The sequence below is a fragment of the Cyrtonyx montezumae genome, unplaced genomic scaffold (assembly GCF_038088225.1).
Source record: "Cyrtonyx montezumae isolate F1298 unplaced genomic scaffold, pur_monq_1.0 scaffold_32, whole genome shotgun sequence".
Taxonomy (NCBI): domain Eukaryota; kingdom Metazoa; phylum Chordata; class Aves; order Galliformes; family Odontophoridae; genus Cyrtonyx; species Cyrtonyx montezumae.
The window spans coordinates 5698825-5725386 of record NW_027072037.1 but is presented as its reverse complement, the minus strand read 5'-3'; the positions used below and the strand labels follow the sequence as shown (position 1 = coordinate 5725386).

Sequence of the window (26562 nt, the reverse complement as noted above, 5' to 3'; positions counted from 1 at the left end):
AAATCAGTGGAAATGAATTTGGAGGATTTTATCTATGTGATTTAATACAGGCTCCGACCTGACCAACACACATTAAATTGGCAGTAGAACCAACAGATTGTGCAGCTAAGCCATCATTTCAATTCTTTGCATGTTCCTGCTATTCCTGTGCATTCATAGGCCATTATATGAAATCCTGTGCCAACTCTCCATGAGGGGCGGCCTCTTAATGGGCTTTAATTAGTTAATGCAGCCAGTACCTGGGAGTTTGAATATACACGTGCCAAGAACTAAATCCTCCAATAAGATTGTGGAATAATTTCTACACCTAAATAAAGTATGTCTTCAGTGTCAGTATAACAACTGTGGTTTGGGCTTCCTGTAGTGGAACTCATGCAAAGGGCTTCTGCTGGCTCTCTGTCTTATCAACTTAGTCACAGTGCAATCAGTAAAATTAGTGGATAACAACAGTCTTGATGTATTATTTTTAAGCAATAAGTATTTATTCTTGCAGAGTGTTTGGAGGTATGAACAAACACAATTGTTACCATAAAGTGCAAAAGTAACATTGGTGGATAAGTGCACATTTACAGAAAAAAACAAAACAAAAAGATGTTACAGTATCTTTTCATTACAAAGAACAGGATCTTTGTATTTTAATTTATGGCACTGTGGTATTTGGAATTATCAGTGCTTGGTTGAACATTGCTGAAAATTGTGATAACAGAATACCAGCGGTGCTAAGTAGAAAAGGGATGACCTTTGGAGGATTATTGTTATTCGGGTATCCAGAAGGTAGCTCCAGTGCTCACACTGAGGTTTTTTCTTAAGGTTCTGTATTATTGTTGTGCTACATGGAGCTTAACATTGTGAACACTCTCCCACTTAATTAGCAGCATTGCATGTGACTGTCAAGACTAGTTGCCAAACAGGCAGAAATGTATCTGACCCAACTTTTTACACTTTGATGTTTCTGAGGCTAACTAAAGACCCACAAGATTTCTTATGGGGAAAAGGACAGCTGTGTCACGAAGCCTAACAGCATTAGGTCGAACATGGGCTGCGTTGGCTGAAGAGGTATCAGCTGTGTACGTGCACTCTGTGCAGTGCTGTCTCATTGTTTGTACTGTGCCAACCTCTGCTGCTGTACAAATATGAAGTAGTTGTTTGGGATGGAGAATATTTGGCTGCCCAGCTACTTACATAGCTACAGGCCCCATGTCTGCTGGAAGCAAAAGGATGGGTAGCTTTGAAGCTGCTCATGGCCTTCTGTGGATGCATGAAGATTTTCATCTAGCATTTAGTTATGTAACCCACATAGATCAGGACTGGACAACAGTCAGTATGGTGATGCTGATTAGTATCAAACAAAGCTCTGGTCTAGCTGTTCCCTAGTTGGTTGGCACATCTCAGATGATGGGATGATACTGAAGCACAGTAGTTTGGCTGGCACTGGCTTTGAAAGCATTTACCAGTTCTAATTAGTGTGCTTTCTGTGTTATCTGCACGTCTTTGTAAGGCTGAACAAAGCACTTAGGTCTAAATTTGTATCAGGGTAGAACTGAGATCAGATGGATTTAGAAACTCAAAGAACAAAATGTGAAATCTCTTTGTATGTGGAATACATTTAAAATAGTTTGTTTTACAACAGATTGAAATGAAAGTGGGATGAAGTTGACTATCAGAGGGAAAAGAAAATCAATATTATTAGTTAGCTTAATAGTTAAAATTTACCAGAACAGTTAATGGCCTAGTGAAGCATAGAAGTATGCTCCTTTGTCGTGCCAGGGTTGTGCGTAACCACAGAAACTGGATACTGGAAAAGGGGAAGAAACCTTCTTTGCCCTTTACTCTAGTACACGTGCCTTGAGTGATCAATCTTTGCTGTGCCTCAGACTGTTAATCTGTGATGGTGACATTCTGTCCGTGCCCTCTGGAGATTTTGGACTCGTCAGTACCAGAACACCAATGGCACACGAATGCAACCTCACTGATAACTGCACAGCTCTAATCCTTGTTTGCTTTCAAGAAATAATTTTAGAGGTTATGGCACTGACTGCCAGCATAAGCTTTAATACAGAAAGAACAGCAGCAATGCCAATTTTCCACACACAAACAACTAAATCTGGAAGAACACTGACCTGATGGGATGATGTGCAAGACTGACAGTGAGGTTCTGAGAGCACCCCGATTTTCATTAGAAATACCTGTACAGTAAAAGTAGCATCGTTAACTCCTCATTCTGTCCTTGTGGAATCCTTATGGATTCCTCCATTCCACTGTCCTGTGCTGCTGTCCCAAATTTAAGGTCTGGTAACGCTGGGGTTGTTATCCCTATAACTCTTCAGTGCTGTTTAAAGCAAAGTATTTCACGCAGCAGTCTGACCACTGAACCATCCCATTGCTGAAGGATATAATTGATTCGTACATTCTCTTTATTAACTACTGTTTCCTTTTTCAGAACTAACACCTTTTAAAAGCAGTCTCCTTCAGATGTGATTCATCATTCCCGTGGCTTTCTTTAGGACACACTTCAGTTTCTTTTTTTTTTGTGTGCTAGTCGCTGCACATTGAGAACTGCAACACTTCAAGCCTTCCAACTCTGTATCTGTTCCTTACTTATAGGGAACGTGCAGCAAGCTCGAGCTCCTGGCGGACAGGGGAGCCCCACCAGCCACTGCAATCCCTGTGATTTAAAGAAGCGTTAACTACAGAGTGGCCGAGCATTCGACACACCGCTTTCAGACAGCCGGGCGCTTCAGCTTTCTTCAGCTGGGCCTCTCCTGACTGCGGACTCACAGCCGAGCACTCATTAACTCGGGTTCACCTTTAAGCAGCCGCTGCGGTGCTCCGTTCCGTTCCGGGGCAGGCCGCGGCTGAGGCCGCCCCTTCCCGGCCCGGCGGGGCTCGAGATGGCCGCCCCGTGCTTCTTGGGATGGGATTTCAGCACGCAGCAGGTACCGCAGTCGTTTTCCCCCTTCCCTTCTCTCCCTCCTTCCTCAGGCGGCTCTCCTGCTGCTTCGCGGGCACAGATACTGAGCTGTGCACACCGCGCTTCCTCTTGCCTAGGTGGGAACATCGCCTCTTGGTGGCTGCTGTAGACTATTCTGCGTGCCTCCGTCTGCCTGCACGAGCACGCTCTTGGGCCATCTCTTTTAGCGATGCACTGCTGCTGCTTGCCCGAAGCTGCTGGCTGAGCATCTGAACCGGGCTGCTTTCCTCAGCCCGGCTCCTGGCAGGAGCTCCCACCCAGCAGAGTGCCACTCCGGGCTCTGTGATAGTGCTGCGTGCTGCTCGGCTGAACCTCTTGTCCTCCAGTTTGTGCCTGCTGCCTCTCATCCCGGTGAAAGCACCTGGCTCCATCTGTTTGCACTCTCCCTTCTGAAAAAGGACCTGGGGGTGTTAGCTGGCAGCTGGCTGTATGGGAACCAACAGGTGGCCAAAGTCAGTGTGTAGCAGGAGGTAACAGTTCCTCTGTATCAGCGCACTGAGTGCCGTGCTCAGTGTTGGGCCCCTCGTCACATGAAAACACTGAGGCCCTGGAGGTGTTCAGAGAAGGGCAACAGAGCTGAGAGGAGGGGTCTGGAGCACAGTGAGATGGGGAGCAGCTGAGGGAGCTGTGGTTGTTCAGTGTGGAGAAGAGGAGGTTCAAGGGAGACCTCGTGGCTCTCTCCAAGTGCCTGAGAGGGGTTGTGGTGAGGTGGGAGTCAGCCTGGTTGACAGCAATAGGATGAGAGGTGATGGCCTTAAGATGTGCTAGGCGAGGTTCATGTTGGATTCTGGGAAAAGCTTCTCAGAAAGAGCAGTGATGCAGTGGCACAGGCTGCCCAGGGAGGTGGTGGGGTCACTGACCCTGGAGGTATTCCAGAACCCTGGAGATGTGGCACTGAGAGGCATGGTCAGTGGGCATGGTGGGGATGGGTTGAGGTTGAACTTTGTCATCTTAGAGGTATTTTTCAGCTTTAATAATTTCATTTTGTCCTGGAGAGGGGTGCTGTAGCCCTTTTGTACATCTCTGTCCTTCCACCTCTTATTTGAATGTCAGTACTGTAAAAGGAGCTGAGTGCTGCTGGTGCTTGTGCACAAGAGCAACGTGAAGTCCTTCAGCCTGTACCACTAGGTGGCCTGGGGACTGTGCCCAAACCAAACTTTCCCAGTGTTCTGTTGTGAATCAATATTGGTAAACCATGCATCTGAGTGCCCAGGGTGTTATTTTGGAACTGTCAGCATAGTCTGATATCAACCACACTGCAAGGAGAAACGTATCCCAAGCTGCATATGAGGCCAAATTTGTTTAACCATTAGGTATGTAAGTCGCTTCATTATGGCTGTGATGAAAAGCCATATGCAGGTTACTCACATTAAGCTGATAGAGTATTTTTAGGTGAGTACATAGCAAGCAGAAAGCCAATTAATCTGCAGTTGGTCAGAGCCATGTTTAAGCTAGCACAGTGCACCAACTTGGTAATGAGATGTGCTAGTGCATAAATGAGGCCCTACATTAGTATGGCTAAAATTAAATAACCCACCCCAAATGTGGGTGGCTTTCTTACTTCAATACAGCTCTTTGAGATGATTGGTCTTTGTAGTTTTTTTTTCCAGGCCGTTCATTTAACATTGACTTGTGTTCTCTCCTTCATTAAAATGTATGCAGAATGTGAACTACATTCTTGCTTTTTATTTGAGGCTGTTAATGTTTTTCTTTAGAGCTAGATGAACCTGAGAAAAGGTAGAATGGGAAGGTTTGTGGTACCTTCTAGCCAGTGCTTGCAAGAAAACTCAGCTTGATGGACTTGTGATTGGGATGTTGCATTTCATAGGCTGTAGAAGCTAAGCGTGCAGCTGTGTAATGCCCTCTTGAGCTTTTCCAGGTGGAGTTCAACTTACTCCCTGTTTATAGGTGAGGGAATGTCCTCAAGGTATCCTAAAGGTCTGTGAAGTTTTTGGGTAAGATGAAGATTTAAACAAAAACAAAAACCAAAACACCAGAAAATACAATATTTTTATCCTAAGATACCGTATTGCTTGGGCATGTTGGTTAATGTGGTGCAAGCTGGAGATGGTGTAACTCATTTACTGTTTTGCTCTTTCTTTTAGCTCGCATCTTGAATCTTATTCCAATGTAATTAAGAAGAGAGAGAGAAAGTGTAGGGGAAAATCCAAGCAAATACTTACATGTTGCTGGATAACTGACATGCTGTAATTTCACACAGTGACTTGTTTCATGTAGTATTGTGTCCATACTTATAGTCATTTATATGGATTGGGGTGATCTTCTTTCCCTTTTCATCTATGAGAATTGAATTACTAAAATTAGATAGTACTGATAATTCATTTATGATGCTAGATGGTTTTTGTTAACATCCTGTTTTATTTTTTCTAGCTGAAAGTCATTGCTATTGATGAACATCTGAGAGTCATTTATGAGGATAATGTTAATTTTGATAAAGACCTTCCAGAATTTAAGTAAGTTTTTTTTTTTTTATTTTACTCGGATAATCTTGTTCAGAACTCTTGTTTAGAGTATTGAGTATTAACAGCAAAAATTGAGTTTCATCTTCTCGATTTAAGTCACTAATGGTGACAGTTAAGTCACAGTTACCTCAAAGTTTCTTACATGGAGCCAATGAGCAGCGTCAGCAGTAGAATCTATCACAGATCTTATATCAGGACTAGATTCCTTCCTTGTAATTTATTTTCTTTGCTGTTGGGTCACTCTTCTCTAATGCTGTTTCCTAAGAGCTGGCCTTTTTTTTTTCATGTTTCAAACTCTGATCTTTTCTTTGCTCCTAACAAAAAAAAGCCACAGACAAATAATATTGCAAGTTCCCTTTGGTCATTAATAAACTAGAAGAAGATTGCTTGATGGGGAAAAATGTACTGAATTCACAAAGAAAACATTGTTTTTTCTGTAGGACTCAAGGAGGAGCCCATGTTCACAGTGACCGACTGACAGTCACTTCTCCTGTGCTAATGTGGGTCAAGGTATGAACAAGCTATAGTGTCAGCCTTCAGGAAATATTGGTAGTATGTGATTCAGCTTTTTCTTTTCTGTTACAAGAAATTTTGCCTAGCTTAACTGTGCTTTTGTTGCTTGCACTGTCTTCTTAGAATGAACTTTGCTAACAAATTCATGTCTCAAATGGCAAGTGGTTGAAGAGCAATTTATTTAGTAATTCCCAGTCACCTTGACTGGCATTTATTTTGAAATACAGATAACATTCTCTGCTGTTTTAAAAGCAGTTTCTGCAACTCTTGCTCTCGCATGGAACTACTGTGATTTGAATAGTTAAAGACATGTAAAAGGTCACAGAGTCCCCAGTTGGTGATCTGCATTAGTTCTATCTGATAATACATGAAGATTTGGTAAATGAATTGCAGGTGGTCTATAGAACCATAATAAACAGGAACAGATTTATTTATTAAATCAGTAATATGATGATACAGGTATATGATGATAGTGTATAGTTCCTTGGGAAATTTTGAAGCGTTATAGCGGTCCATCTGTCAAGAAATTCTGAGAAATGCTGATCTGAATTAGACTAAATGAAGGCAGATTGATTTCTGGTTTTTAAACGTTAGTAGAACAGAACAAGACAGAAGTAATCTAGGTACTTAAGTGCAAAAATGTACTTTTAGCAGATACTGGGGTTGGTGGTGTTGAGGAATAAAGCATCTTGTAGGATGGCCTGTAGGTTTCATAGATGTCCAGTAGTAAGAACAGGAAAAGTTAATCATGTTCTATGTCTGGCACTATTAATAGTTCCTTTTTAATGAATTGGAATTTTTAAAATCTTGCCTCTTATTTAGATTCCAAAGAATGGTTCTTTGTGATTCAGCTTGTTTAAGGATTTTTTTTTCCTTCTTTGTGATTCAACTTTTCTTTTATGTACTCTTACTTAGTAAATTAATTTATGCGACTTCTTGAGAAGTCCATAGTCATTAGCTATTTTTTCATCACCTGCCAATGAACTCTTACAACTGATGACATGAATTTACTCTTTAATTCCAAGGGCTGTGAGTATGCATAATTTGATATCTTGTTACAGTCATTCTCGATTCTGTTCGTTCTTGTAGGCTCTGGATATGATTTTGGAAAAGATGAAGTCTTCAGGCTTTAACTTCTCTCAAGTCAGAGCTTTATCTGGTGCTGGCCAGGTTAGTTTATAAAGATATAAATCATGTTTACCATATACTCTATTGAAGGCATGCTATGTAGTCATTAATTTATTTTAATTAGATATATTATAGAGGATCTTAAAGACATCAAGTAATATCAGAGTTTTCATATAAGCAGTCATTAAAAGACAAGTGTTACTCAAAGGAACCTAAAACCTGAAGCATATGGAGCAATCTGTAGAAACTAATGAGAGTGGAGAATGAGAGTTACAGTGCAGTTGTTTAGATCAGTATAGTGCATAAATAGTTGGCTTCCTATTGTTTAAATTCTTTATACAGGTAGATCTGAAATGACTGGGATAATTTTGAATTTAAGCATATCCAGGTGCTCATAGAAACAGGGTAGAAAAATAGTGATTAGCTAAGGTTGCTTAAGGCATAGTGAAGTCTCATTGAGCACAGTTTTTATTGATTAGGACAGAGATTTGCCTAAGAACAAAGGAGAAATTACTGTAATCATTGATGCAATGAGGACAAATATTCTGCCTTTGCCATGATTTATTCTGCCTCTTAATTTTTTTTTCTTTCAGATTTACAAAACCCATCCTGATAATTAGTTAATTCACTTGTCTCCTAATACTCTGGTGGTGAAACAAAGGAGCTCTTACACCTTTCACAGATTTTAAAATTCAAAGGGAGGACACCACCAAAATCAAAGCTAATTCTGACATGTGGGGTCTAAGTTATTCATTAAGAACATCTGGGGCTAATTTATCTAAATTGTTGCTTTGATCTCCATGTATTGTCTGCTGGAACAAAGAGTCTGAGAATAATAACCTGCATCAGTGAGGCTTTATGTACTCCTCAGTGAAACAGAAGTTAGGGACTGAAAGGCAAGCACAGCTTATTTAAGCGGAAGTTGGAATTGCCTATCCAAACTGCCAGCGTTCCCTTTACTTCAACTTAGAACTATGGTTCGGTAACCTGGGGTTGCTACATGCAGTTTCTTTCATGTAGAACACCTTCCAACCCATGTTGTCTTTCTCCCTTTTCTCTTAAGAATCTTGTCTTTGTGTTGCCAGTCAGATAGCAGAGGGGTAACTGATGTGTTAGTTCTGGTCTCGCTTGTCAGCAGGACTGGAGCAGAAATGTTGATACAATCCTGATCACACTGTGGGTCAAGAATTGTGGGCCTGGGAGTTTCTTCATTAGTGGGCCACTGAATGGTGCCTTACAGTTTGCTTAGGGTGATCTACAGGTGAATAACTAGAGGTGCCTGACATTAGAAAGGCTTCTGAGAGTTGGAGGTTGAACAACTTCTTCAGTGTTACGCAGTTGGTCACTAGTAACTGGGATGGGCATGTGACTGAGGAATCTGAGAGCTGTGCAGGAAAAAAAGCAGTTTGTGGAGCTCTGGCTACAGCAGACAGAGCCCTCAAAGAAGTAGCTAATGGCATGGATTAGGAGTGTAATAACAGCTCCCACTAAAGGTTGCTATAGTTTAAGGTCATATTTGTCTCAAGTCCTATGTTTTCTGGTTTGCTCAGTCTCAAGTAGTCCTTTAATAAGAAGCACTTGATTTAAAAACGTACGTTGTCTTTCTCCTAGTTTGTAGAGAGTTCTCTGTCCCTAGGAGCTTCAAATTCAGATCAGGATATGAACTTTGCAGCTTGGGAGGATGTCTCCAACTTGTTTTTTTGCACTTCTTACAGCAACATGGAAGTGTATATTGGAAGAAAGGAAGCATCCAAATCTTAAAGAATGCATCACCCGGGCTGCCTTTACATCAATCACTGAAGGTAATGTTCAGAAAGAGCTCTGAAAGGCGCTGCACCATCCTTTTCCAAATCTTTACATACTGCTTTTTTTTCCATGCAAACCTTTCCTCTGGTTGCAGCATAAAGTGAAATGTCCAGGTTATTCCTTTGGCTCCTGGGCTTCTGACATTTCCTCTTCTCTTGAGTGAAAGTACATACTGTCTTAAAAGCTTCCAGATGCCAGTAGGCATCCCAGGATCTTTTTATGTCAGAGTTAAAGCCTGTTTGTTCTTTAAGGAAACATAACATTTTTGTAAACAACCTGTAAATATTGTAGTTTTTTTCTAATCAGCTTGTGCCCATTGGGGCACCACAGAAGGTAGGCCTTTCTTTAAGGAAACATAACATTTTTGTAAACAACCTGTAAATATTGTAGTTTTTTTCTAATCTGTATTAAAAGAAAAAATGGTGAAGAATATTGCTGTACCAGAGTTTCCTTGCAGTGCTTGAGCTTTCATTAGAGAATATTAACAACAACAAAAAAATTAACTTATGCTTACCTCTGAGATGAAGGAAATATAATGCCACAAGGACAGAATCTCCTAGCAAACACCTTGTTGAACCCCAGTACGTTTTTGGAAAATGTCTTGTATGTTTTGAACGTGGGCTTGTCAAATTTATATTTGAAAAATAGTGAGAAAACAGCTTTAAAAATGAAACCGTAGTTCAGGATCAATACCTAGCCATGTCCTGGGGTGCATCAGGCCCAGCACTGCCAGCTGGGAGAGGGAAGGGCTTGTTTTAGGAAAACGTTCATCACCCAGGGCGGTGGGCATAACCCTGAGCTGTCAGTGCTCAAGGAGCCTTTGGACATTGCTCTTGGACGTAGGGTTTGGATTTTGGTTGGTCTGTGTGGACTCAGGAGGGGGACTGACCCTTGTGGGTTCCTTCCTGCTTGGGATATTCTGTGCATTTCAGGTCAGAAACAACAGTTGTGTATTGAAAGACAGGTATTCATGTAAGCTGATCTGTTATTAATTTTGAAGATACCTCATCTACACAAAACTCTTGGAGAGGGAATTTAAATGCTATCTGGTGATATACTAAGCCTTACTTGCATTGCTTAAAAATCACTGAAGAGAAAGCTCTAGAAAGACCATCTAGCTGTTCAGGGAGAAGCTCTACAAAGTGAGCCTAAACTTGTGTAAGGCATCCTGGGGCTTTGGCCACCACAGGAATGTACTGATACATTGCCACAGCACATTCAGCTGCAGGGTACTTGTGACGTACTGGCAAATAAAGCCTGCTGCTTCCCTCAGGTGTAACGTTTGGGTTAGGCTTTCCACCCCTGGCCAATGTACTGTCCAATACTATGTTCCTGTAGCTGCTGAGAGAACATCAGGGAACTGACCTGTGAGCTGACACCTCTATCTACTGTATTGTTATTGTTTCAGCAGGGACTTAGAGACCAGGTGTTATTCTTAAAGAATACTGTTTGTTCCAGGCTTGTTTTGCTGTCAGTAACAGCCCCATCTGGATGGATTCTAGCACAGCTTCCCAGTGCAGTGCTCTGGAGAAGGCCATGGGAGGAGCACAGCATTTAGCAAATATCACTGGTTCTCGAGCCTATGAGGTAAGAAGCAATGACAAGAAGATCCCCAGCAGAGTCTCATGACAGAAACAATTCTGTCGTATCACAGAGGATAACGACCAGCCATCAGCTATAAAAGAGGCTCTTTTATTCAGTGTTTGTGAAGAAACTCCAACAATATCATTCTTTGCGCTAAGCTCACAAAGAAAGATGTGGAAATCCTCTTCTGTGGAAATTCTCGAGTGAAATTAGGCAAAACACTGGAAATTTTACTGCAAGAAGTAGTGCAGGGATAGGCGGGATTAAGCTGTAGCTCTTGGCCGGTGGTTCCCAGATGTGGTGTTCAGTGTCTGCACTCAGTCTCAGGGCCCAGCTCTCTGTTGGGAGCTCCTGTGCAGCCAAGTTCCCATTGGGATTACACTTCAGTTTGTGTTACAGACTTGCTTGGGGTTATGACCCAGTGTTTTGGGATCACTGCTCTAGGTTACTTCTGTAATTTAGATTGGCCTTTTAATGTTCCGTGAAGGCTAACAAGGAGCTGTTAACCTAAGAAAAGTAAGCTTCAGAAGTTTGGGACTCTATCAGGGTGTACTATGTCATTCATCTCATCTTCCCAGCTCTGCCCTCTCTCATTACCATGACACTGAGTTATGGAGTGGGAGTAGGGTTGCCCTGCAGGCATCTTGGCACCTGTCTGCTCTCACCGTTAGTTCAGTGAAGTAAGGCTCTAACATCACAGATTGCTGATTCTGGTTTTGAATCATGCAAGGTTTATAGCCAGTGTTTGAAATCACTTTTTTTTTTTACTACTAACAGTTTATTTTTAACTTACTAAAAGTTAAGGTCTTGGAAGATCAGTGTTAGGAGTTTTTTTTTTATTTGATATAATATATAGAGGAAAAATAATTCTTCTCATAACTGTTACTGTCTTGTACTGGCATTGCTTCTTTGAGTATGAAACTTCCTGCCTGCTCCCATTCACCTTCCTCACAGAGTGGCACATAGGTTGGATAACAAATACCTTTCTAAGAAGTTGAAGGCAGCATTTGAATAGCATTAGGTCCCGGGCATGTAATAAGAGTGATTCATTCAACAGAACTGTCATTTCTGAAATGTAAATTATGAATAGTAATGTTTTTTTCTCAGGCTTTTTTTTTTAAAGGTGAGCAAAATTCATATAATGAGACTTTGTGTTATAGCCTGTTTAGTGCAGATTGCCTGCTGTGCTCTGACTTTCATCATGCATCAGACAAATTAGATATCCAAAGTGCAATGTACTGAACTCATTACAGAGAGTTAATGATTATTGACTCCATTTAAGGTTTGTGTTTCTAAGCATTTGCATTTCTTTCTCAGCGTTTTACAGGAAACCAGATAGCAAAGATTTACAACCAGAATCCTGAGGTCTACGCGCAAACTGAGGTTGGCTCAACTTCAATATACTTATTGGAAATCACAGTTGACAATCTTCTAAGTGGAATTTTGTGGAGGTGTCAGACTTCTTTCCCCCCAAAAAAAATATTTTTACTTTTGTGTTTGCTTTAAGATTAAAATTCTGTGATCTTTTTATTTTACTTTTTGTTAAATTAGTCATTAGATAAAAATCAGGCATCAGTTCCATTCTGAATGTTTGTGTAACACGGTGGGTCCCATTGGATCTTGCCTTTGTGAAGTAAGTTTTGTAACAGACTTTCATTTGGGTGGCAATAGGCTGTACGTGCAACAGTTTGAATATGAGTGGGTAAGTAAGCACACAGATGAAATTTTAATAGTGAGAATTAGCTATATGCACACATAAATGTGGTTGTTCTGCCATACAAAGCTGGCATCCGTACATGTGTGCATAGGAAAAAGCTGTAAGCAATTCTGGATTTTTTCCCTAAATTTTTCCCTTGTGGAGCTACTTCGATTGTTACTACACATGAATCACATTATTCAGTTTCCTCCTGATTTTTAATTTTTTGAAATTGTTGTAGAATTCAGTTATCTACATTTGTTGAGTCTGCATCTAGCTGTCACTAGAATAGTTTGAAACAAGGTGAAACCTCCATGCAGGTAGGATATAAGCAAGGGAGAGGCTCCTGTCCTGTGAGTTGAATATGCCACACATCTTGACCTATGAAGTCAGACTGCTTGTACTTCTACAGTACTGCAGTTCTTGTTAGTATTGATCATATTAAAAAATAAAAATAAATCTAATTCCTGCATGAAATATTCACTTTTGTGGGGAAGTAAGCTGCAAATTTGACCACGTATATTTTTTTTCTTTCTGTTTCATTATATAATCTTTTATACTAGTAAAGGCTGGAATGAAACAAAACTAATACAAATTGATTGTAAGCTTGAGAATAAGTTTAGAGAAAGTTGCATTACTGGTAGGGGCAGGGTGGGGGGTGAGTTCATGGGAACTGAGAATGCTCAGACTGAGCTAAGACTTAGGGCTGGTGGCACTGGTGCCACCTTTTTAGCAATAATGGATGTGCAAGAATCTGTGTTCTAGCACAGATGTCTCTGTGCTGGAGTTGCTCTTGGGAATCCACAAGAAATGCTTAGCAGCTTGGTAGTTTCAGTAACATGTGGAAGGTGGATACCTTTCTTCCTCTAGGTCAGCTCAAATAATCTGGCTGATTCACAGTTTAACTTCATCCTTTTCCTTCCATTTCAGGCAGCTTGTGCCCATTGGGGCACCACAGAAGGTAGGCTTTTGTTATCTAAGCACAATGTGATATATTCTTGGGGTGAGATACATGAAGAGCAAGTGCATCATTAAGTTTCCTGGCCATTATAACTACCTTTTAGAGCTCTGGCTGTAGTACATCTCTGAATGCCGTGTGAAGTGGTGGCTTCATAGTCATTAGTAACAGAACTCCTGTCACTGCTGGCTCATTCCACTGGTAGAGATTTGATTCTGATTAGTTGTTGGGTGACAATTGTAACTCTTGGATTAGAGTGCACAATGAGGAATTTGTCAGCTTTTATGCCAGCTTCTGTGGGCAGATAATACCCGACCCTGCAGAAAGCTCAGCAGTGGCTGATTAACTTGGTAGTTTCTCTGGCATGCTTGAAATGGAGGTGAGTTCATGTTGGATCAGTGCTTTGTGTTGTGGGGCCATGGCATTTTAGGGCCGGTGCTAGGAGCCCTGCAGCATTTAATGCACTGTTGGAACATCTCCTGAAGGAGAGTAACAGATATCGGTTTAGTTTAGATTACCAATTCCTGGAAGTAAGTCCTGGGAGGTCTGCAATCTCAGCTGGCAGAAGGATGGTAAGAGTTTGGATGAAGGTGCTGTCAGAGCCTTGCCTTGCAGCCCTGCACTCCGGGTTGACCAGTGTGCGTGGCTGTTTCCTTGGTCATCCAGACATCCTTGTTTTTTCTTTTGAGTGTTTTTCCTTGATATGAGATCCTGGAATATACCACAGTTGTGAATTAATTCATGATAACAAAGAATGTGCTAATATACTAGGTGTATTTTGCATGTTTCAGAATGCAAAGCCATTAACAGTTTTTATCATAGGGTTACCTTTGAACTGATATCTGCCATACTGCTTCAGCAGGAATATAGAACTGAATAGTCCTTCGAGGTGTACTTCTATGTGTATTCTGCCTAACATTAAGCATCCATTAACATTTGCTGCTTCCAATTACTTATTTTCCTTCTTTAAAGTGAGTACTGATGGGAATCACTATCTCATGCTATTTTATTTGTTTTCTTTCAGAGAATCTCTTTGGTTAGTAGTTTTGCAGCTTCCCTTTTCCTAGGAGCTTATGCACCCATTGATTATAGTGATGGTAAGTATGTATGGGGTTTTCTGGTAGTGACAGTTTAGCAAGGCAACTTTCCTCTCCTTTTTTCCCAGCTTATATGAAAGTGGGATGGGGTTTCTGCCATTTGTTTTCATTCTTTAAACTTTAATGGCAAGTAAGTTAGTTCTGAAGCTAAATTACTTGCAGAATCAGAGAACTGTAGGGGTTGGAAGGGTCCTCTAGAGGTAATGGTGTCCATCCTCCCTGCTAAAGCAGGTTCCCTACGTGTCCCACAAATAGACACTGAGGCAGGTCTTGCAGAGAAGAGGACTATACAACCTCTCTGGGCAGCCTGTTCCAGTGTTGTCACTGCCATTGAAGTTCTTCCTCACGTTAGTGTGGACCTTCCTGTGTTTCAATTTCTGCCTGTTATCCTTTCAGTTTGTTGCTACTCTTGATGACATTGTCAACTCAGCTTCGGATACTACTGTGTAGTTTTTGCTGGTTTAGCTCCGAGTTGCACAGCATGAGAACAAGATGTATGCTGTGATTATTTCCCTCTCTCTGTCCTCACCATCTAACTGAACCTAGCAGGAATATTGTTTTGGTATAAACCAGGGGAAAAGCAAAACCAAACCCCTCCCTCCCTAAAAAGAAAAAGCTCAATTAGGGAAAAATATAATCTAACCTTCTGTACTGTTCTATTCATCATAACAAAGAGAAAAGGGACTAGGCCAGTGTCTCTCTGTTGTGTGTTATCTCGGTTATCCAGCTTTTAAATGGCAATTTTAAATGGCAGGTAGAAGCAGTGCCTTCTTCCTGGGAGCTGTGCTATTATTTCTAAATAGCATTTTTGATTCCTTTTCTGAAAATAAGGGAAGATGTACTTCAGAGCTGAAAGGTTAGATAAAAAGATTCTCTAAAGAAATTTTGCATTATAGAGCCGGAGGTGACACCCATGTGTGAAGACCAACTCATTTTATCTCTGCTGTTCTTCCATCAAAGCTCACAGAAGAAAGTGCGACAACTCAATTTTAGCTAACGGTCAACTTATTCAATACTGTATCTTCCATTTATGTTTGAGACCTTAAAAATTGCAAGACAATCCATTCTTATTTTGAAGCGATTGTATGATTACTACATCTGTCATCTCGTCTCGTTCTGTTAGCCATGTGTTTTCACAGCTAAATTTGTGTGTTATTGCCCATAGTATCTCTACTTTGCTCCTCAGTAGGCCCAGGTGCTGAGCATTTCAGCCTTGCCAATCTCCACAAAGCTAGCTCTGTGTCCTGTGTTTCAAGCAGACAGTGAGAGCTTCAGGATACTCTTTCTGACAAAGGAATGGGTTGATTTTTGATATTTTTCTTCTGCAAGTGTTCATTTTGATTCAAGTGTTGCTTAAAAATATAGGCATTAAAATCTTAGAGTTGAAATCCTTAGCTCTAAGGAGAGTCTATCTGTTGTACCTCTGGATATTTACATAACTTGAGTCAATGTTATCTACTGTTCAAAGCATGTAAGATTATTAAATCTTTCTGTGGAAAAAAAAGATAAGAGGACTAAGCAGGATGTTGCAGTTCTTACAACACAGAAGACTTTTTGGTGCTGTAAGCTGTATTTTGTCTTGTACGTTCTTTTCTTCCATTAACATAATGAGAGAGAATTCTAATTTCAGTGATATAATTATAATGTATGCAGCAGTTTTTTGGATCCATCTGAAAAACTTGTTTGCTTGTCATGAATGATTTCTTGCAATTCACTTGATCTTTTACATTGCATCTGTGTATTGTAGTTCAGGATGCATCTCTCAAAATAATGTTCCTATAATAGACCTATTCTTCATTTCTGTACGTTTAACTCCAGGTTGTATCACCTTGTCAGATTGTTTAGCTCTGCACAATAACCTCTCTTCAAATTTTCATGTTATTGTAGGGAATGTGCTACTCAGTTTTAGGAATTTTTCTTCTTAAAAGATCCAATCTCACGAGGTCCAAATGAACCTTATGAGCTTCTTATGAATGGCTGAGCACCTTGTGTGGTTGATTTAAAAGAAATCAATTTGCATTCTGGTGGAACGAAGAATGATTTTCATTTATATTGTGTGGAAGGTAATACTAAGGTACATTTGGGACCTCAATAATTTGAATGCTTGAGGCGTTGTTTCTTTTAGAAGACACCTTAAAGAACAGCTACTCAGCTCTTGACCTGGAGAAGCTTTATCTTTTGAAATGCTTTTCTAAGTGCCTTAGGCAAATCATAGCTTAGCATACTTGCTTCTGTTCAATCAAATTAGGATGTTTTGAGCTGAGGCCTGATCAGAAGGAAGCGCAGCGTGCTGAATTTACTCTCAATGTAGGTTGTTGGTGTCAGCACAGGTATGCTGCTTATGATTTGAGCTCATGAAATGGCAGTCTGGAGCGCTGTAATACAAATACACATACCTGTTTATAAATGTGTGCAATTACTGATCTTTGGGTTGTTGATTAATGAAGCCAGTTAGTTGGTTTCTTTTGGTCTTTGTGATGAATTTTTTCCAGACTTTTATTTTTGTATAAGCAACAAATGTTAGTGAGTCCCAGTTGTGCTCCTGCCACTTCATGTGAAATCAGTGATACTTGCTGTGGGATACTGAATTCTGCTTACTTATGTATTGACCCTTTCCTCCCTTCTAACCAGACTGTGGACTTAGCTTTGACCTTCCTCACAGCTGATGGGGTGACATTTGGAGTGACAAGTCAGAGTCACTTGTTGTTTATCTTCCATATTTTTAATTTTATTGCTCATTTTTATATTAAACTCACAACAATGTGCTTAAGCCATTTTTACTAACTTTTTTTTTTTTTTTTTTTACAAAGTGGCATAGATTGTAACCATAGGTGCTTGAGTTAAGAGCTCATGGCATCGATCCCTGTGTAATTGAAGGAGGAAGCAGTTCCAGGGAGCATCCAGTTCTCTGGTTTCTCTTTCAAGTGTCTGTGGTTAGCTAGGGTGAATCTGGGCCAATAGGCTAATCATTCTTGTACAATAATTGTTTCACATCTTTTAAATGAGTTTTTGAGAGTGAGGTAAATTAGATCATCTTTCTTTCATCAGGGTGTAACAGAATCTCTGTGCAACTGTGTTTACCAGTCAATAAAAGTGAAGTCCTGTTTCAGTTATATATAAACTTACACCTTTTCAGTCATAAATGTTAGTGTTTTCCCTATTTTATGGAGGAATGATTAGAAGTACTCCTTATGCCATCCAAATCTGCACTGAAAGATACTGATTAAATGTTTCCCTATCCTTGCAGGGTAGGGGGATGAAGGATTTAAACCCTGAGGAAGCAACAGCTAAACATTATCTAAAAAAGTTCCTATTTATTTAAGGACATCCTTGCTTCCTGATTAGGAATTTTTTAAGAAAACTTCATAACTTTGCTTACTTTTTCCTAGACAGCCTCGTTATGCCTGGGAGGCTTGGAAAGAGCCTGCTCACTCACTCCATTTCTTGGAAGTGCAGATGGTGATGCAGGACTCAGGTTTCCTAGGCAGGAGGGATGGCAACATGCAAGAGAACAGAGAAGCTGGGCTGAGCAGTCATCTTTCCTTCTCTTGGTGGTAGTGACTTTAACAGTGCAGATGGGAACTAACTGGTGCATAATTTAAGTGTGTTTAATTTGCGTGAAATGAGATGGATTGAATTTAACAAACTTTAATTCTATTTTAAATGTTACTAAATATAGTTCAAATTTCCTGCTGTTTGCCTTGGTTTATTCAGGTGTCTGTGCTGTGCAGAGCACTAAGTCCAGAACTTGCTGGTGATGCTTAAGACTGAAATGTGTGATAGATATTTTATAAACAAATGTTTTTAATCTGGGAAAAAGGCTGCTGGGAATTGATAATGTCAGCTTATTTGTGCATGATTAAGCAGCAGTAGGGTAGGGTACACAGAGGAGTATGGCAGGCTTGTGCATTTGTTCAGAATAAGAGCCTTGTGATGTGCTGACTGAAACGTGGTTACAGACCTTCTCTTCCTCTGTGTCTGAGCCTTGAGAACATCACCTTATTCCACAGACAGTGCCTGTTGGATGACCTTCACCATAGTCATGTTTTTCAGTTTCAAGATGCATTGAATTGAAGTAAATTTCAGGTATTCCACAGTACTCGGCTGAGAATGTGGCTGTGTTCCTGAGATAAATAAGTCACAGGCTAAACAGCCTTTGAAATGAAAATGTTGTTAATCTGGTGTAAGACTAATATGTCCCTGAACAGCACTAACCAGTAGTGCTTACAGATTTTTCAAGTCTAATGAAATGTGCAATTAAAGTCATCCTAGAAATATAAGCGGGGAATGTAGAGTGCTTAGTAGGTTGCTTAGATTTGATCACTAACCAACTTCATAAACCAGGACAATGCAAATAAAGTAGAGATAGAGAAAAGCAACCAGTGGTGAAACAGAGAATGCAGAACCATCTAGTGATAGCTCTGATGTGGGCATAGGCTGCCCAGGGAAGTGGTAGAATCACCATCACTGAAGGTTTTCAAGAAATGTGTAGATGTGGCACTGAGAGACTAAGACTCAGAGGGATCTGATCCATGTCTATAAATATATAAGGAGCAGGAGGCAAAGGGATGAGACCGGACTCTTCTTAGCAGTGTGTGGTGATAGGATGAGGGGAAATGGTCACAAACTGAAGCATAGGAAGTTCTGCACAAATGTGTGTGGGAACTTCTTCACAGTGCAGTGATGGAGCACTGGAGCTGCACAGAGAGGTGGTGGGGTCTCCTTCTCTGCAGACATTCAGGATCCACCTGGATGCCTACCTGTGCAAACTGGGCTGGGAGCTGCTTTGGCAGGGGGTTGGACTCGATGGTCTCTAGAGGTCCCATCCAATTGCTACAATTCTGTGATGACTTAGTGGACATGGTGGTGATGAGCTGATGGTGGGATGTGATGATCTCGGTGGTCTTTTCCAACCTTGATGATTCTAAGCTGGTATTTTATTTCATCGTCACCGAAGAAGGAAGCATTGAAATAAAAGAGGGATGAGTCAGTGTGAGCAGTGGTTGTATGTGCTGGTTTGGTACTCTACTTAAAGATAGCGTATAGCCAAGCTACCTAGTTTTGAATTTCTTCATTGTTCTGTCTCAGATGAGGGCACCTTGCCTTCAAGTGTCACTGCTGCATCACTGCTAGTTAGCAGTGAAGTAATTGTACGGAGCAGAAGGTTTGAGAAGGAGTCTGTGGAGAGGTTTTCTTTCTGTTTTTTTTTTAATTTTTTTATTCTAAATAATTTATTTTTCTGTTGCATTGTGCATCAGAGAAGTATTTTCTGCTACTTTACAGATGAAAGGCAGCTAGGTTGAATCATCAGTATCATTTATACTTGGAAGTGCTGAGATCAATACATTTGAATGTAAAATATATTTCTGTAAACTTTCTACCTGTAACAAGGTGGAGTTTTCAGATGTAATACCATCTGTTTTCTTTACCCTAGTTTTGTGTTTAATGATCTATGCTGCTTGTTTTAATCTATATCTTGCAGGCTCTGGTATGAATCTGCTTCACATTTGGGAAAAGGTGTGGTCAGCGTCCTGCCTCGATGCTTGTGCACCAGGATTAGTGGAGAAACTGGGAAACCCTGTACCATCCTATTCAGTTCTGGTATGTGCCTATCCAGAAGAGTTTAAAATGAACAGACAAATAAAAGCATCCAAAGAACCACAAAACATTTATCTCTGGAAGAAGTAGAGCTCTGTGCTGAGAGTTCTGCTGATGATACTTTCTTGGAGAGCGTGTGTGTGCACAATTATCCTCAGAGCTATGTTGGTTGATTTAATACTTCCAGGTATGTTCTGCATATGCTTGTCAGAGCAGAAATAGGTGTTTTTGAAAACTGGTAGTGGGTGTCTGTCATAGCATGTCTGAATCACCTTGGATTCTAGCATGCTTTGTGCTATGAAAACCAAACATTTGGCAGATGCTCCAGTGATAAGAATTATTGGGGTTCTCCCTTCACACTCCTTATGTGCCCCCAGGCAGCTGGCTACTGCAGAACTGTGTGGGTTTTATTGCTGCAGAAACAGAACTCAACGTTTACATTACTTAACAGGAGCCTTGTTTTAAGTTGTAGAGTTAATGAGTGAATAATTTGGGATGTTTAAAGCTCCTCAGTTCATGTAGCATAATGACAAAATCAAATCAAGGCTTGCATCTCTTAGAGTAAACGAATTTAGTCTTAGCATCTAACACAGAGCTATTGCTTTAGGTGGTGCACATGCAAAACTGTGTATGTATCTATCACCTGATCCCTTTGAACTCAGTGATATTACTGTACCTGACTTGTGATTCTAGTGCTGATCTTCTCTAATGGAGAGAAACATATAACAAGTCCTTATAAATGTCCTTGTAATTTTTTTTAAGGATAGTCTTCTCTTATTTTCTTCTCTGTGGCTGTCAGATGTAGCTTAAAAAATACAGTTCTTGGTCCCTAAAATAACAGGTGTCATATTAGAATCATAGAATCACTGAGGTTGGAAGAGACCTGCGAGATCATTCAGTCCAACCATCCACCTGTCACCAATATTTCCCACCAAACCATGTCCCTCAGTACACCTGAACATTTCTTCAACACCTCCAGTATTTCCTAATGTCCATCATGAATGTCCCTGGTGCAACTGGAGGCCATTCCCTCTATTCCTGTCACTAGTTACATGGGAAAAGAGGCACCCCTCACCCTGCCACAACCTCCTTTCAGGTAGTTGTGGAGAGCAGTAACATCTCCCCTGAGCCTCCTCTGATCTGAAGAGTCCCAGCTCCCTCAGCTGCTCCTCATAAGGCTTGTGCTCCAGACCCCTCATCTTCCAGCGTTTAAGGTTGTGATGTATGTTAATGTTGTGTTTGCAATGAATGTTTAATTTCTATGTATTAATATTCATGCATGTGTGCAGGGTAGGTGGATATGTTTGTGTTATTTGATGTGAACAACTCGAGAGTGACCCAAGGCTAAAATGCTGCTGTTTACTTGATCTGTTTTGAAGTCTAATCTGTGTGTATTTCTGAGATTCTCAGACAAAAAATTGGGTTCAAAATCTGTAAAATATTTCTACTTAAATACACAAATTATTTTTGCAGCTGCTGTAGGGTTTTTCAGACAATGTTACAACATTGTGTCATGCACTGCAAGATTATTTTCCAGTTTTGAGCCTTTTTTTCCTCACTCTATTTCTTTCTTTCCTTAGGGATCTATTTCTCCATATTATATTCAGCGTTATGAGTTTAGCCCAGACTGTAAAATAGTAGCCTTTACAGGAGACAATCCAGGTGAGATGATTAAGTGTATAAGATTCAGTGAATATGTTTATGTATGTACTAAAGTTCTAGATCATGTAATTAAATTTCAGATACTTCTTTATATAGTGAAAGAATATCACATTTATCAGTGTTAATAGCTTTTCCTGACAGCCATCCATCACTGATTCTTCCAAGACATCTTGGATAAGCAGGATACTGCAAGCAACTTCCACTTAGCCTAGTAATTGGAGGTGACTTCAATTGCCTTGTGATAACCACAGTTTTGGTTTGTCTCCATGTACGAATCTATTCTTACTATGAATTGCTTCAATTTTTAACTTGGGAGATGTGAATTCAAAGCCTGCTGTTGTACCTTTTGAATCAAAACGTTGAGGAGAAATGTCATAGCTGTTCTTGAAGAATTAGAGCTGTCCTTTTGTCTGACTATTAGATCCCAAAATAAGGGAAGGTGTTATTTTAGGGTCAGTTTTTATAGCCCTCAAGGCTGTTTCAGTGCAGAGGAAAGCCATCTGCTTCTCAGGACTGTGAAGGTGCTTACCATGTTACAGAAGCGTATCTGGGGTTGGATCAAGATACAGGTTTCATCTTGGATGTTTCCCATGAACAATATGGGAGATGAATTTCTGGAAATTAGAATTGAATCTTCTAGAGATTTAAGTTCAGTTTAGTCCAATAAATACATGAGTAGTCTGCTGTAAGTGGGAGTCTTTGTGCTTTAAATATGGGTCCACAGTATTTAAAAATTGAACATATAACACTTTAAAGAATCTTGCAGCTCTGTAGTTCTTTGTCTTGAATGTTTTTTTATTCAGTGTCAGAAATAACTTCCTCACCCAAACTCTTTTACAGTGTATAGGTCAGTACTGTCACAAGTACACTTGCCATTTATATTCCACTTTGAGATGGTGAATTCAATGTACTGTGACGTCTCATGCTGTATGCTATAATTGAGTCACACGAGTAACTTTTTATCTGCTATCCTGGCTTTTGCTTTCAGCATCGTTGGCAGGGATGAGGCTTCAAGAGGGAGATATTGCAGTAAGTCAAAACGTATTTCTGAAAACTGTTCATATCCCTGGATGAATACGGTGTATGAAATGTGAAATAGTGACAAGGACAATAGCTGTAAGTTATCAGCTAAATTAATCTGCTAGTGTTGATTTTCTGTTTATTGGCTTCATGCTTGTTTTATTTCTATCAATCTGCAAGCTGTCTGAAAGAGTTTAAGCAAACTCTGTAACTATTTTTAACTAACGCTCTAGTCACTAAGGCCCAAGTCTCTGTCTAGTGTGTATTTCACTGATGTGACAACCTGAAAGTCGGAGCTAGCTTCAGTATGAATCCAATTGACTTAATGTGTAATTTAAAAACAATTAGTGGTGATAACAAATGGTTTTAATTTAATTTCTGTATTGCTTTCCATGCGTGTTGTGATAACGCTTCAATTACTTCTTTTCCCCCTCCAGATTAGCCTTGGCACAAGTGACACATTGTTTCTGTGGATCCAGGAGCCAACTCCGGCCTTAGAAGGTCATATCCTCTGCAATCCCGTTGATTCTCAAACGTACATGGCACTTTTATGGTAATATCATTTTTTTGGTACGTTTGGGATCGATAGCATATTTCTGTGTGTTAGTGTTTTATTTCTTTTGCAAAATGATAATGAATAGAACATTAAGCGTTCTGTACAGTGTATGGCAAGCTATTGCTGAAGCATTTGCAGCAGAGCATTCTCACTGTTTAGTGTGGGTAACTGTGTCTGCAGAGTTGTGAAGGATAAATTCTGAAGGCAATAAAAAGACCAAATTATTTTTATATATTCATAGAGCCAGTTCACTATGAATCTAAGATAGTATATTTAATGTAGAGGAATAACAGTCTTCTGAAATGTAATGATCTGGAATGTCAGAAGCTTGACCAGAGTGTGTAACTTCTGTGCTATTCTAGTGGTCCAGAGGGGACGTAATGGGGCAGGTGAAGGTTCTCTTTTCATGGAGGAGTATGATCAGTGCTGTTCAGGGACATATTAGGTTGTGCATGTGGAAAATACCGAGATCTCAAAAACTGAGCTGAGAGAATGATCCTCATGGTGGCTTTTGGCTGCTGTAATTTGGGAATGGTTTGGCTGCTAGCCAACCAGGGAGATGGAAAGAGGTCCTGAAGCTGCATAGTCCCTGTGTTCAGGGAGAAAAATTACAAGTCAGAGTATTTAGGCAAATATTTACAGATACATTTAAAGTCTAAATCCTCAAGACTGCGAAGCCCAGAATTTATTGGTAGGAGTGGATGGGGCTGTTGGTTGGGAAGACCTTCAGCAAGTATGACAGACCCATTACTTGTGAGTGTACAAATAAATCCTCTTATGGCCTTCATTTCTTTTTCCCCCTGTTTGGACTGGTTCTTATATGTAGTAGTATTAACATTGATTCAATTATTACAAATTATCAGGGGTATAGATAGCATTTTCTGAAGTGGAGATCTGATGGCCTTCCTAATAAAGCAACCTGTTCCCTGTGGATCTCAAGATTACCTCTTTTTTTCCTAACATCACAAGAGATCAAACTGTAGGTGCTTCAGCAGAGCTTTAATTGTGGTGTTATCTTTGTACAGGAATAGGATGTTGTTGATTGCAAGTTTCTGAATTTCATAATTCCCAATAGTTGGCTATTTTGGAATCTTTGCATTCAGGTTTCTGTTTTTCTTAATTTTTCTCTGTTTTGGCTTCCTTTGTCAGTTCTGGTGTGGAGCTAAGCCTCATAAGTCTTAGTGGATCCAAGCTGGCTCCAAATCAGTACAACACTCCTGAAATCATAAATGATGTAGTACAGTGAAGAGATGCTCTCGTTCCTCCTGAGTCATATCACAGCAAGCCTTTTATTGTTATGTCACAGTACTTCTAACAGCAGTGCTGCCTCTTTACCCATAGCTCAGACCATTTTTCACTGCAGAAACAGAACTCCATGAGTCCTGCTTCAGGGCCAGCATGGGCAGAGCTGATGTGTGTTCCTCAGTGCTTTGTACTCCAGGAAACAGTGATAAGCCAGGTGCTGGGTTGCAGCTCTGTGCTTGGCACTCTGAGATGTGGTAGCTGTTCAGAGCTGGACTAAGTATAGCATCACCTGCTGGCCTAGATCTAAGCCAACTCATTGGAGAGATGTAGAAGAGCACCTCTGCACTGTTCATCAACATGTCTGGTAATAGATGTTTTCTCTCTTACCTAGTTTCCTTCTTCTCCATCTCTTTTTATAAAGAAGACATGATGATATCTTTGCTTGCCCAGCTGTTTTCATTTGGTGTAATAAATAGCAATATTACATAAAACAGCAATTTGCTTTAAAAATTTAGAGCCAAATGGTTTGGAAAATGCATGTGGTGTGTTTATGTGTTTCAGTTTTAAGAATGGCTCTCTGATGAGAGAGAGAATCCGAGATGAGTGTGCTGCAGGCTCCTGGGATGAATTCTCCAGTGCTTTATCATCTACTGTTGCTGGAAACAATGGAAACTTAGGTATGAGGGCCCTTAGCAGGGCTGGGATTTCCTGAATTTGATTAAAGACATAAATGTAGGTAGAGCTCCTACTAAGTTTACTTGAGTCATGAAAATGACCAAGAATTAAGTTAAGCTGAGGAAGGGAACTTTCTGTTGTGTGCTCAGAAATATTCTGTTGGCAGGCTGAGTGCCATTATGGTATTCTTCAATACTGACTAAATAAGAAAGTGGCATTTATGGATCTCATTTGGTTATTGAAAAGGTGTAGTGGGATCTGAACTGCAGAATATTTAAAGTGAGTGATTTTTGAAGGCGATTTGTTGGTTTTTTATTCTATTTTTTATTTTTGTGAAGGACTCAAGCCATGTGGTTTAAATAGCTCCACGTTTTTTCTTTCTTGATCTTCAGTGGTTCTGATCTTTTAATATTACTCTGGAATCTTGCTCTGGGTGTGTGAATAAAGCAGTATTATCCAGTTGTACCCTAATGGTCCTGCATTTCCCCTACATTTGTCACAAGGCCATCCCTGCTTTTGCTCCACATTAGGCTAAGTGAATTAAATAAAAAATTGAAATACTTCTCAAATACATGAGTTTATTAATATTTTTAGTTTTACATTATTTTCTTTCTGAAAATTAAACATTTTATAAGTTATTGAAAGATGAGCCTATGTATAATCAAGATAAACATTTAACTATGGCAGAGTTGTATTTGAAATCATTGCAGTCATGAAGTCTGAATTAATATGAGTAAAATTAGTTTTAAAAAACACTATAGGAAAATTCATTTTTAGAAAAGGAAATTTAAGGTTATTGTATTAAGGTTTGCATGGATTTCATGTTTAGAATCTGTTATATTCTGTCAAATCCAGTCCATGGGAGGTATTAAAACGGTCAGGCATTTCTTTTCGCAAGAAGATGAGTCACTTGTTTTAGAAAATAGGAAGAAGTTATTCCAAAAGTCAGATATTAAAGAAAAAATGGAACTTGATGAAAACCTTGTTACTGATATCAGAGATGCCTGGACCCTGCCGTAAAGTTTTAGAACTTGTTATGATATATTCACTTGGATAACTCAGTCCCCTATAAAAATGGGTATTTCATGGAAGTTATCCTTGGGTTTGGATAACTGGTATCCTTGCGTAACTTCTGGGCTATTTGGTGATACTGTATACATGTAAAAATACAGGAATCTCTTGAGTTCCTGAGCAAAGCAGAGTGAAGGAGAAACTGATTTGGATTCTTCTCTTTTATCACTTTTTTCCTGTGTGTTCTGATGAGCAAGATGATGCTCTGGAGGCTTTGGAGGTGTGGAGATGAGCAGAGCCAACTGCTAGGGTAAAGTTTTCACAGAGTCACAGAGTTGTAGGGGTTGGAAGGAACCTCTAGAGATCATCGAGTCCAACCCCCTGCCAAAGCAGCTCCCAGCCCAGCTTGCACAGGTAGGCATCCAGGCAGGTCCTGAATGTCTGCAGAGAAGGAGACTCCACCACCTCTCTGTGCAGCCTGTGCCAGTGCTCCATCACTGCACTGTGAAGAAGTTCCCACACATGTTTGTGCAGAACTTCCTATGCTTCAGTTTGTGGC

The 26562-nt window shown here is 40.2% G+C and overlaps 1 protein-coding gene across 1 annotated transcript in view; it reads left to right on the top strand.

The window, feature by feature from the left end:
* The first annotated feature begins 2853 nt into the window (after positions 1 to 2853).
* Positions 2854 to 26562, top strand: part of XYLB (xylulokinase) — a 79584-nt gene continuing 55875 nt past the window's right edge. Inside the window, exons 1-13 of the mRNA XM_065744938.1 lie at positions 2854 to 2936; positions 5363 to 5445; positions 5895 to 5964; positions 7057 to 7137; positions 8811 to 8897; positions 10360 to 10488; positions 11803 to 11868; positions 14164 to 14236; positions 19719 to 19837; positions 21415 to 21496; positions 22485 to 22525; positions 22954 to 23069; positions 24879 to 24994. Coding sequence (XP_065601010.1) covers positions 2892 to 2936; positions 5363 to 5445; positions 5895 to 5964; positions 7057 to 7137; positions 8811 to 8897; positions 10360 to 10488; positions 11803 to 11868; positions 14164 to 14236; positions 19719 to 19837; positions 21415 to 21496; positions 22485 to 22525; positions 22954 to 23069; positions 24879 to 24994 — 1108 coding nt within the window. The 5' untranslated portion in view covers positions 2854 to 2891. The remainder of the gene's footprint in view (positions 2937 to 5362; positions 5446 to 5894; positions 5965 to 7056; positions 7138 to 8810; positions 8898 to 10359; positions 10489 to 11802; positions 11869 to 14163; positions 14237 to 19718; positions 19838 to 21414; positions 21497 to 22484; positions 22526 to 22953; positions 23070 to 24878; positions 24995 to 26562) is intronic.